Below are 12,338 nucleotides of genomic sequence, written 5' to 3'. Positions count from 1 at the left end.
TTTGGACTTAGTTATGGACACATTGGAAATCCTGGAGAAAAGGAATGAAAGAGGTATGATCCCAACACTTAGTCAATTGTTCTAGGTAGTAACTATGTTTGTCTAAGTATAGGGGACCTCTCAAGAAGAATCAAAAAGAGATGGAGAAGTTTGGATCAAAAGAGCCAAACTTGGGCCCGGTCTAGGCAACACCGAACAATCTGGTGCCTGTACGACCCAACTGCCCAGTCTCGGCCTCTGCTTGACCGATTTAGCTAAAAATCACCAGACAATCCAGGCTAATCACAGGATAGTCCGGTGTGACAGGCGACCAATGGATACATCGACCATGTCAGCGGCTCCAACGACCAACTTGGTCGTCGGACAATCCAGTGCCCTTCAGAACAGGAAACCAATCAATCAAAGATTCGACGACCATTGTACTATGCATTGTCCGGTGTGCACCGTACAGTTTAGTGCGCACGCAGACAGGGCAAGTGTGAAGCTTCCAAATGGAGCTTCCAATGGCACCTAGGCACCTTAGGGCTACAAAAGAGACCCCTAGACGCCATGGAGGAGTAACCAAGCATACCAAGAACACCAACATTTTGATTCATCGCATCCACACAGTTCTATGTTTGTAGATAGATCCGAGCACCCGTTTCGAGTTGTTCTAGTGACATAGTGGAATACATAAAAAAACTATAAACAGATTATTTTGCAAAATATCACATAAGCCGTGTTACCAAATGATTTTAGGAAATGTCTTTAGCTCTTAAAAAAAAGCTGTTCTTACGGAGAAGTCTGAGCCAAAGCTGTTTTCATAAAAGCTAAAGCACTGCCAAAAAACTCTTAGTCAAAAACCTTTAAAAATCAATATGAACAAAAAATCTGCCGAATCGTTTCAATAGGCATCACTTTCTATATTCTAAATCTTATGAACTCTTTTATTACTCAGATTCTCCTACAGCTAAATTCTCACTGGGCTTTATCTTCCAATCCGATCACCTCAGCTTGCATATATGGACGTGTCCGCTTCTGTTCCGCCTCGTATCGGAAAATGAGTACGTCGGCAAGCGACAGAAGCGTAAGAAACAAGTACGTAACCAGGGCCGTAACCCGCCTTCCTTGAGGCAGACGCACGAAACGAGCTGTCGGTCGTCGGTCTTGGTCTGATTCCTCTTCTTCCGCGCCGCCTGTCCGGCCGGCAGCGGCAGCCATGGCCTCGAACAGGAGCAGCAGCACGGTTAGTCCGTTACCCTCTCTCTTCTCTTCCCGTACCGAGCCAGTTACCGGCCGACGCCGGCGAGTTCCTTTGCGTTTCCGTATCCTTTGAGGCGGGATCTCACCGGGACCTGGGAAATTTCTCTTGCTCCTCGCTCTTGCGTCGCGTGTGCCGCCGCGCCGCGACACGCCACGCCACGAGCGCAGGTTGTGGGCGAGATGCAGAGCAGATTGGACCGGGTGCGGCGCCAGCTCTCCTCCACCTCCACCCGCCACCTCCTCCAGGGCCCTCTCTTGAAGCGGTCCGACACGGTAAATCCGCTCCCTTCATTTCCCCTCCTTTCTGGATTCCGGTTTGGTTCAGGTTCCCTGTCTCCTTCATGCTAGGATATCTGGTACAGGGCTGCAGGGTGTCAGTAAAGATTACTGCAGGAAACAGCTAGAAAGCCAAACTGTACTGTTATCGCTGGCAGTTGGATACTGTTGCGAGCCTCTAGTTAACATTTGATTGTTTACCTGTCAACTGTCATTTTCTCTTACTTGCAAATTCAGTTCCTTGACAGTGTAGTAGTGTATAAACCATATAGTCATGTGCCAGTTCTGAGGTGTTCTCCATTCACATAGCATTGCTACGTTTTTTTTGTTGGATTCCACGTTGTCGCTTCTGCTTACGATGTTTCTTCTTTTCACTCATGTATATATCAGCTAAGAAAGTGGAATGAGCGCTGGGTCATCCTTGATCCAGCAACTGGAAAGATAGAATACAAGTATGGTAACTGCAGAGTCGTTTTCCTTTTCCTCCAAAGAGGCGAGATGGCGAATGTATGATGCCAACATATTTTTTTTTGGATTATGTAGGGTCAATAGGAGTGACAAAGATGTTAGGGGAGTAGTCGTGTTCGATTCAACAAGCACAGTGACTTTGTCGCCTACGAACTTTCAGTACGGACCTACTTCTATTATAGTTCGTCATGACTTTTGGATTATGTTGTGTAAACTTTATAAAAAATGACCTGTGCAATTCTTGGTGCAGTGGACTGGCAAAATACGATGGATGCTGTTTCTGTATCCATACGGTGGTATCTTTGCGTTGTCATGTTTACTCTCTTCTCCTTTTTGTCTGCATTTGGTTCGTTTGCATTCTTTGACTAGTGTTCTAGATATTGGAACTCCACAGAAAAAGGAATACTTTCTTTGTGCAGAAACTCCCAGCGCTGCAAGAGCATGGGTATCCACTTTACAGTAAGCCTTGATAATCTACGGGTCTTGATTATATTTACATTTCTAAGCTTTTTTCCCCTGAAACTAGCTTTATCCTGAACCATGAGTTTTGCGTTACTGTTTGACTATCTCTTCCCTGCCAATGCACTGACTAAGATTAATTAAACAATAATTGAATGTGTTTTGAAGCTGCTATTTGCACTTTTACAACTGGATCTATAGTGGGTTGTTTTTTGATTTGTTCCTGTAAGTGTCAGTATTGGCAGAACCGAAAAGATTAAAAAAAAATAGAAAACCATATTAATGGACTACTCCACATGTGCGAAGATCTGTCGTTCCCATTTTTTGTACAGCTTTTATATCTGCAGACATTGAAGCCTACTAATATTTTCTTGCTTCATATGCAGTGCGACTCAGTTGGTGCTACAGGCTCATAAGGAGGCCGTGAATTCATTGGGTGAGAATGGTCCTGCAAAATTGGGAACAGTTGCAACTGTTGTGGCTGTAGCCAATGCCACTGCAATTGAAGCAACAAAGGAGGTAGAAGCCGCAATGAAGATTTCCCTACGGGCAGCTTTGGGCTCAACTACACATAAACTTACCAAAGGTCAATTAGATGATCTCACAATAATGATGGTAAGCTCTTCCATATACTACTTGTACATAATAGTACATGAATTAGTATTCAGTAACTGAGCAGTGAATGCTAGAATTGCTGATGTTCATAAAACTGCTCCAAAAACCAGCAAATGGTTTGTCATGTAGTTGCTGAAACCATTAATTCACTGTGAGAAGCTATACTACTTTGTATAGATGATGACCTTTTTTTTGCCGAAATAGCATACATATTGTTAAATCAACAGGAATGTTGTCAGTTACCAGCCAATTTCCTGGCATACTGAATTTGCTGCAACCAACAGGAGATATATATTCCCTTTCATCAACCTGTTGCTATACCTAGGTTATATGGTAAAAATCCTTTAGAAATGTTCACTGACAGACCGAAAACTGATTTGTAATCCTGTGATGCAAAAGTTGAAAATAAGCATATCATCTATAACAACGCATTCGCTGCTTATATGATAGATAACTTTGTGGTCTGTCTTTCAATGTGATAGTTCTCAAATTATAATATGTTATAGTTTGATCATTGGATACTGAAATTGTTTTCTTGTTTCTATTTTTCTGACAATGGCAATGCATCTGCAACCAACAGGAGACCCTTCGAGTTAAAGACGACGAACTACACCAATTATTGCAGGATATTCGTGCACGCGATTCTACCATCAATGAAATTGCGGATAAATTACAGGAGACTGCAGAAGCAGCTGAAACAGCTGCTTCTGCAGCACGTTCAATTGATGAAGAGAGAAGATTTTTTACGTTAGAACTTGAACGGCTGAAACAAGACCACGAGAAACAAGTTGAAGCATCTTTGCTTAGGGTAACAATTTCCTACAGTGCACACCTTCTAATGCTTATTAGTTGTCACAGTGTTATAGACTAGATTCATACCACTGTGAGCATGCTTCATGTCAGTGAAAATATTTGAACTCGTGTGTATTTTTGTTTCAGTTAAGGGAATCGGAGGAGAAAGCAAAGCTTCTTGTTGAAGAGAGAGATCGCTTGCTTACAGAGAGAGATTCCGCTCTTCAAGAAGCTCAGATGTGGCGCTCGGAGCTAGGAAAAGCTAGAGGAAACGCTGTAATTCTAGAAGCGGCTGTTGTCAGAGCCGAAGAGAAAGCTAGGGTCTCAGCAGCAGATGCTGACATCCGCATAAAAGAAGCCATGAACCGACTTGAGTCTGCCACCAAAGAAAAGGAGGATCTCCTAGCCCTTGTGGATGCTCTACAATCCCAAATACAAAGGTCTGCCGTCCACAATTCTATCCGACTCACTTCTGTTTCCATCCAGTCGGAAGTTTCTCGAAACCGGATCCTTCTAGAGCCAGCTTGATGAGGGACATATTTTTTCAGGCAAGAGACTAGCACGATACAGGTCTGCGAAGAGAGCTCGGAACTCTGCTCGACTGCCTCGAAGCACATGGAGGATGATAACGTTGACAAAGCTTGCGTAAGCGATCCGGATTCAGTACCGGTTACGGAGAACGTTGTTGAGTTGGACGACGAGGGAGTCGACATCCCTACGGTCGGGGACACCGAATGGGACGATCCCCGTTCTTCCGAAGTGTCTGATGTAAGGGAAGTAACCACAGAACCCGAAGAAAACAGCTTGGATATTCCTGTCGATACTTGATGTCCAACCCCTTCTGTGAGAAGAATCGCTTAGAAGGCTTAAGCTGGACGCCGGCCATTCTTGTTCGCCGTGGTGAGTTGTGTTAGTAGATCCTCGTTTTAGTTCATTGTTACATTCTTGTTCAAGTTTCGGCATGAGTTACTGAATTTGAGTCCATTTAGACTTGTGTGCCCTGTCTCTCCTGAAATAAAAAAGCGCAACTGTGTTGAGTCTGCAAGTGTACACCTGAACTCACTCTCATGTTTAGAAGGTCATCTTTGGCATTTTCCCCTTGTTATTCAGGAAATTCTTGTTGTATCCTGCAAACTGAGCTAGTAAAATTTGCACTGATTCTTTCTATCTACGATCTATCTATATAAACACTGTAAATTTTGCAATTTTTTTTGTCTTTCGTTTGAGATGGTATATGCAGCTACTGCAAAGGTAAAGCGACGCTGCCCGCAATAGTGTGGTCAGCAAGAAGAAATAGTCTGTTATGTGCTAAACCATTACAAGGATGGAGAAGAAAGGTTCAACTACACGCGCAGGCAGGTCGAATCTCCATTGGAAGAACAAGAGGCAAAAAGGCACACCGAAAGTCCGGTCTTCCAGATAATGTTCTTGAGTGTCAAAACTGAAAGCACCTTGTGTACCATTATAACACATCACATTAGAAATTACTGTAGGTCTCAAGACAACAGATTAGTCATGTTGACTTGAAGGTACGTGCAGGACCGGAACAGCTTGCTGACGTGGACAGCTGACAGGGGCAGAGCTAGCCACGTGTGTCGACCGTGACAGCGTCCAGGTCCAGCAGCAGAAACCACGTGGAGTCTCCGCGTCACAGGCAAATATATGCGTCTGTTCCGCTGACTGAAACGTGAAACTCAGGGTTTCTAAACAAGTTTTCCAATCGAGTTGATTTGCATTGTCGTATAGCTACTTAGCTAGCATCATGAACTACGTGGGTTTTCGTATGGTTTGCAGATTATTTAGACCGTGGCAAGGACTTTGAAGGACACGATTGGAATAAGCTGCAAAACACACACACACAGACACTAGAGTTTTTAATATACAATTACTCCCTCCGTCCTGAAATTAAGCGTATCTTGGTAAAAAAAAGAAAGGGTCAAACGAACGAAGTAACTTTTGACCGTTAATTTGTCCTACTATATAGTATCGTTTGCTAAAGAATCAACAGAGACAATTCGAATACAAATTCACTGTCAATTTCTCTGTTCTCAGTATAACTACCAATTTGGGACGGAGGCAGTATCACTATTACTTGCCATACATGAGAATTGTTTACAATGTGTTGGGGCGAAGGCGAACACGCCACCTTTCGCTCTACGACTTCGTCATCTCACTGTGGGGACGAAAGCTAAATCCACAGAACAACAGAACAAGCCGAGGGCGCCGACCAACTGGAGGCCTGTACGACCCCCTTCGCTCTCGTGTTGCAAGACGAAGGCCCCGTCGATGTCTACGGACCTCCCGCTCTCGCCACCGGGGGAGGTCCATGTGTGACTCGGCCTATAGAGATGGCCCCCGCAAGGATAAGTGTGATAAGGGCCGTGTCTGTAATAAGATTTACCTTAATGACTATCTGTAACCTCCTCTCGTGGGAATATTCTAGGGATAAACCGAGTATTCAAGGGTCTAAACGTCTTTGACAGGGACAGACGGCCCCTCGAGTACCTATAAATACCCCCGTATAGTGCCCAGACACGGGGTGATTAACGAAGCTTTTAGTATTCCATGCTAAACTTTGCAAACACGCTTTTCGCTTCCCCGTTGAATCAACTTGCCTAGGAAGTCAGGTTCCAACACAATGATCGACTATTACCTGCACAGTGCTGCTAGTTCTGATCTTTCAAATTAGCATCAAGATATAGGACTAACTTTTAGCGCTAGAATCCAAACAAGCCCTTAATTTACGAGTATTATAGGAGTATGTGGCTACCTCCAAACTATATTATATATATATAGTAATTTTATACTGCCTAACCCTTTGCACTCCGTGATCCACGCCACTTTCTCTCACCCCTTGCAGTAGTTTATCAGTCTAGTGAGCATTTCCTTAGAGTGAAAAAGAACAAGTTTTTTCCTCTCTCTCTTTCTCTCTTCAAATGTCGTAGAACTCACTTAGTCCAAAACAAATCAACTTCTACAGTTGTCTAAAGTTAAATTATCTTCAACCAAATTTATAGAAGATGCAATTAGTATTTATGTTATCAATATAATATCAATAAATATATTAAGAAACATAACATATCTTTTTGATGTAATAGCTGTTGATACTTCTCTATATAAAGCTAATTAAAATTAAAACAATACAACTTTAAATATTTATAAGAATTGGTTTATTTTAAGACAGAGGGATTATAAGAATTGCATAATTCATAAGAATTAAAAGGTACAAACTATAAGAATTGATTAAAAGCCAATGTTTATAAGGATCGATCAATTAAAGCCTTGATATATATAATATGCACAATCCCAAAGAACACTAAGCAAACTAAACCTTTAATACACCTCAACAAAACAAAATAAGGATTTCAGTTCCAATTCTAACTAAAAGAGAGATTGATTCTTTGTTCACATCTTTATTGATGTCCCTTCTGTTGGTCCTTTTCGTGCATAGGTGCACTTCCATCAGCTCCCTCTTTAGCTCATTTTTGCTCTCTCTTCCTCCCAATACCAGCTTTTACATACAGTAATATCGTCCCATTAAAATTAGAACACCAAATCTTGAAATCTAGAACTTTATATCAAAACCATCATAAAAAATGGACACAGACCATAAAAACGCAACCAAAAGACCTCGCATGGTATTGTTTTCTATATCGTCCTCTTCTTTATCAATTAAAAGAATCATTTTTTAAAAAAAGGTCTATAATAGTCAGCTCGGCTCTAATCCTTGACAATCAATCAATTTATTCAGGACAGGTGGTCAGAGGGGAGGGGTATAGTTTTCTTCGGCATCAGATGCAACTGAAACGAAATAAAGATGTACTGCTTTAATTTGTCCGAGCTGTACACGCCGAAGTTGACAGTCGCAGCCGCTTCCTCTCAAGGTTTAGCCGCCTGCTTTGCCCTTTAACAATAGCAGACGAGTAAACTGGCGCGGCTATGAGAATTATAGGTATATATTTACCACGTTTGCCCTCCTGTTCGCTTGATATCGACTTCTAATACTTTTATATTGTTTTTGTCTATATAGATTATAGCTTGCAGCAGTCTAAATTAACAACTGATTTTAATCCGAAGCAAACACTTTGTTGCTGGTGAGCTAGCTAGGAAGGTAAATTAGCTGAAGCTCTGACGACGACGGCCGGCTTGCATTGGTAGTTGGTGCTGCGAATATTGCCATGGCACGGCTCTTCACACAATGAACCGGCTCCGTAGTTGGATGTCAAATCCACTTTCTACTTCTTTTGCAAAGAAAAAATGTCTAGCATGTTCCCCAGCAGCTCTGTACGTAGAAAAAAAATCTGTATGAATGGGATAATGACGATGATCGTCGTTAAACTTTTTTTTTTTGCACAGAGAGAACTGGCGAGTTAGTCGCTAGCTTGTACAACAAAGGATAAACTAGGTCAACAAATTAATAAGCATTCAAAAGCACGAATTATCACTCTCTGAAGAAAACAAAGGTAAATTGTGGCGGCGTGCTTTTGGACGTGGAGGCACAGCCCGGCCGGCATGGAGCTAGGATAGAGAATCGAATTAAGGAACAAGTCACCCGTGGTATGTATACCCGTCTACCCGACAAGTAAATGTTCTTACCCATTAGTATACTCGTGGTCGTGGGTAAAGAAATTATTCTATACTTACCTTTATATTGGGTAAAATCTATCGGGTATTCGAATTTTAGATACATATTGTCATCTCCAATAAAGATAGGATGGTTGGTATGGTTGCCAGAAATCAAGTTAGACCACATAGCTTTGACCAGGGGATGCGAACTTCCTTCTCCTTGGTCGTCGTCGTGGCTCGATGCGGCCACCCTTGTTGTTCACTAATTATAATGATCCATGTTCTTGAACAAGTTCAGTACACAAGAGCAACAGGCCGCATCACATGCTATATATACACACAGAGAGAGTGAGAGCCCTAGCTACTTTCATTTTGCAAGAATATAAAGGATCTAAACCGAACCAATTAAAACACTACTGATTCTTGCATAGCATGCCGGCCGCCGACTAGCTATAGCCCTACTACATCTCTGGTCGTGCAAGAACGCTGCGTGGCGGCACAAGAGATCATGATGGCCGGCGGTGACCATGAAGAAGGAGAGGAAGTGGTGCTTGTTGTGGGAGACGAGGAGGAGGAGGAGGAGGAAGACGTGCTTCCTGGGTTCCGGTTCCACCCCACCGACGAGGAGCTGGTCACCTTCTACCTCCGCCGGAAGGTGGCCGGGAAGCGCCTCAGCATCGAGATCATCAGGGACTTCGACATCTACAAGCACGACCCGTGGGACCTTCCAAGTAAGTACATATCTAGCTAGCTAGCTTAATTAGTTATGCATGTGATGAACTGATCATGATATTCATCTACTGCTATAATTTCATGCATGATAAATTCTTTTTTTTACAACACTCGCAACTACAATTAGTCCATGCTTTGTATCTATATATATATGTCATGCACGAACTGAATGAAACAATGAAAATTGCTGCTTGGAGATATAAGTATTACTAACTTTGGAGCAATATATATGATGAGCTAGTGATGACGATGGGTAATTGATGCACATGCATATCATATACACGCAGAGTCGAGCTCGATCTCGGGGGAGAAGGAGTGGTACTTCTTCTGCCTGCGGGGGAGGAAGTACAGGAACAGCATCAGGCCCAACAGGGTGACAGGCACCGGCTCCGGCTTCTGGAAGGCCACCGGCATCGACCGGCCCGTCCACTCATCCGGCCGCGCCGGCGGCGGCCCCGTCGTCGTCGTCGGGCTCAAGAAGTCGCTCGTGTTCTACCGCGGCAGCGCCGGCAAGGGCACCAAGACGGAGTGGATGATGCACGAGTTCCGCCTCCCGCCGCGCGCTGACGACACCGCCCACGCCACGCCCGCCAGCGAGCGAGAGGCAGAGGTGTGGACCGTCTGCCGGGTCTTCAGGAGGAACTTCACCTACAAGAAACACCCCCAGCAGCAGCAGCAGCAGCAGCAGATGGCTGCAGGCGGCAGCGAGGTGTCCGCCGGCGCCGGCGCGGCCACCGTCGCGCAGCCCGGCGAGTCGAGCTCCGTCACCGGCGGCGTCGAATCGGACACCGGGGACGAGTACACTAATACGATCCGGTGAATAATACGATCGACGGCTACGGGTACGGGTACGGCCAGCAATTGCAGCAGGGCCAGTGGAACAGCCACGCGCTGCTTGCGGCGGCTACGGCGCCGCTGCCGCCGTCGCCGACGACGTTGGGCGCGTTCCATCACGGCGGCGTGCTAGACGACATTTACTACAAGGATGGGTCCAGCTGGGACGACGTTGGCAGGATGATCATGGAGCTGGCGGACCCCAGCCCCAGCCCCAGCGTGTTCTCGTTCTATGACACTAGATCATATGCATAGCAGAGTGCAGCTCCACACCACGCGCACGTAGCACCACAACAGAGAAGAAGGAAACATCAGACTGACACATGGGACCTGCGTGTCGGGTGGTAGGTTATTGCATACTAGCTAGATGGACCTTATTAATTATACTGAGTTCCCAGATGTATTATGTTGTCAAAACAACTGTATCAGTGTCGATGTATATGGTGTTATTCGTTTGTTCGTAAAGTAATAGAGAGAGACTATATTAATTTACTCGTGTGACGTCATCATTACCTAGTATAATGAGCAATGACGCAACCTTCGTGAAATATGATCCTAGCTAGGCTAAAGAGAGAGATATTCTCTTCTATGGTTCATATAACCTGGTCTAAAGTTAATACATATACTTTGACTTCCCTGGTCCAAGTGCGAGGTGAAAAGCTAGCGTGAGCTAGACAATGTGCACACAATGAAACAGAAGGCACTTTCCTACCTAGCTAGTGTAAAGGAGCAAAAGTCTTATAACATACATGTGCTAGTAATATATATAGTACTTCCTCCGTTCTAAAGGGTAGGTACTTTAGCTTTTAATCTCATGTCAAGATTATCTAAGTCTAACAATATATATATTTTGAAATGCATAGAAGTATGTTACAATGTGATTACCACAAGCGCCACAACTAAGATGACTACAAGATATATAAGCAAAATGGGTTTTAAGTTTATTTTAAGATAATGGATAGAATTGTAGCTTCAGACATCCTCTTGTAAAGAGACGAAACATATCATCATTACAAAAAAAAAATGTGCCATTAATTCTCGTTGTTAACTATAGCTAGGTATGTAGCATCATGGCATGGCATCCCCTCAAATGCTCGACCAGATAAGATACTCTTGAGTCTCTCAAGTCTGCTTGCTTATCTTTAGTCTTTCCATGCACTACGTACAAGCAATCAAGCGCTGGCCCCCCCAGCTGGGAGGTACGTGCAGTAGTGCTCCTCTCTGAAACATGATCTGGTAGTCCAACAACCAGGAAACTGACAACTCAGAGCAGCACAATGCATGGGCGAAATCACAGCTTAAGTATATATATCAACCTATATATCAAATTGAATAAACTTGCTTAATTTCACAACAACTTGTAAGGACCGTAGCAGAGCAGCCAGCAGGAGCGCGACACGCACGTAGCAGCGTTCAGGCAGCAAGACGTCTATAGCTAGCTGCAGCAAATCAGATTAGCTAGAGTTGGAGGGCTTGCAATGTGAAGACGACGAATACAACGTCACCATCCGAGATGCATGCATCATCAGAGAGATATATATATAGATCCACCAATATAATATGCTGCACACGGTTTCAACAAAGGAGAACCCTCAGCGTCCACGGAACGTCAGCTAGTAAAATATTTCCCGTCTCTAAGCCCTGACTTGGGTCAGATACGCTCGTGCGGGACGATATATAGGTGTGTAGACGTCGTCGTCGCCGTCGCCGTCGCCGACAGTGGCATCGTGCGTCGTCGTCGCCGTCGAAACGAAGAACCATCCGGCCGGCCGGCGTCGGGACGGTCAAGTCAAGAGCGATTCGACGAGATCGCATCGATCCAGACTTGAGCTAAGGGCCGGCCGGCCCGGGGTAGCTGCACGTACATGTTGCCCTAGCTGCTACCTACTATACTAGCTTTTTCCTGAAATGCAAGCCTGCCTCTAGCTAGCAGTTCTAGGACAACGAGCTAGAGAATAAAGGCAGGAGCTTAGTTGCTGCTGTAATTTAATGCCCGCTAGCTGTCTGACTACAAACTACATAGTGACCTTGCATATATATAGTTTTGAATGCTTTGTGTAGTAACCAATAAAATATGTTCGGCAAAACGTAAAACACTCAGCAAAAAGTCGGATTTAGCTAGTAAAAGTTTTAAGTTGTATTATCCTGACAACCATGCATTAACACGTTCAGGCTGTATTAATATCGGTAGAGATCGTCTTAATTGCAGTTGCAGCTGAGATTAATTAATTATATATATATCTCAGACGACACAGATCGAACAGTATGCATGAGAGCGATCGCCGTGTCGTCTCTGCCTGGTTTCGTAAGTCGCCACGGATGATATGATCCAGTCAAAGATACGCACACGCATG

General features: G+C 44.2%; 2 protein-coding genes across 5 annotated transcripts; both read left to right on the top strand.

Moving 5' to 3' along the window:
* Positions 1-1,001: 1,001 nt before the first annotated feature.
* Positions 1,002-5,023, top strand: LOC100192518 (uncharacterized). Of its 4 annotated transcripts, none has more exons than XM_008668868.4 (10): positions 1,002-1,225; positions 1,411-1,515; positions 1,909-1,970; positions 2,062-2,145; positions 2,237-2,268; positions 2,364-2,445; positions 2,832-3,060; positions 3,641-3,868; positions 4,000-4,292; positions 4,401-5,023. In XM_008668868.4, the coding sequence occupies exons 1-10, from the start codon at positions 1,199-1,201 to the stop codon at positions 4,678-4,680; spliced, it is 1,422 nt and encodes a 473-aa protein (XP_008667090.1). In that variant the 5' UTR covers positions 1,002-1,198; the 3' UTR covers positions 4,681-5,023. The 4 variants fall into 4 exon arrangements, with proteins under 4 accessions (XP_008667090.1, XP_020402959.1, XP_035820393.1 ...); XM_020547370.3 differs by having other exon boundaries at positions 1,004-1,225; positions 2,237-2,282; positions 2,364-2,431; XM_035964500.1 differs by having other exon boundaries at positions 1,117-1,225; positions 1,434-1,515.
* Positions 5,024-8,725: 3,702 nt separating this feature from the next.
* Positions 8,726-10,456, top strand: LOC103649504 (transcription factor JUNGBRUNNEN 1). The gene is made up of 2 exons (XM_023301800.2): positions 8,726-9,149; positions 9,438-10,456. Exons 1-2 carry the CDS (start codon positions 8,927-8,929, stop codon positions 9,968-9,970), a joined length of 756 nt encoding a protein of 251 aa, XP_023157568.1. The 5' UTR covers positions 8,726-8,926; the 3' UTR covers positions 9,971-10,456.
* The last annotated feature ends 1,882 nt before the right edge of the window (positions 10,457-12,338 follow it).

Source organism: Zea mays, chromosome 2 (assembly GCF_902167145.1).
Source record: "Zea mays cultivar B73 chromosome 2, Zm-B73-REFERENCE-NAM-5.0, whole genome shotgun sequence".
NCBI classification, from domain to species: domain Eukaryota; kingdom Viridiplantae; phylum Streptophyta; class Magnoliopsida; order Poales; family Poaceae; genus Zea; species Zea mays.
Note: the sequence above shows the minus strand (reverse complement) of the source record. Positions and strands in the feature narration are given on the sequence as shown.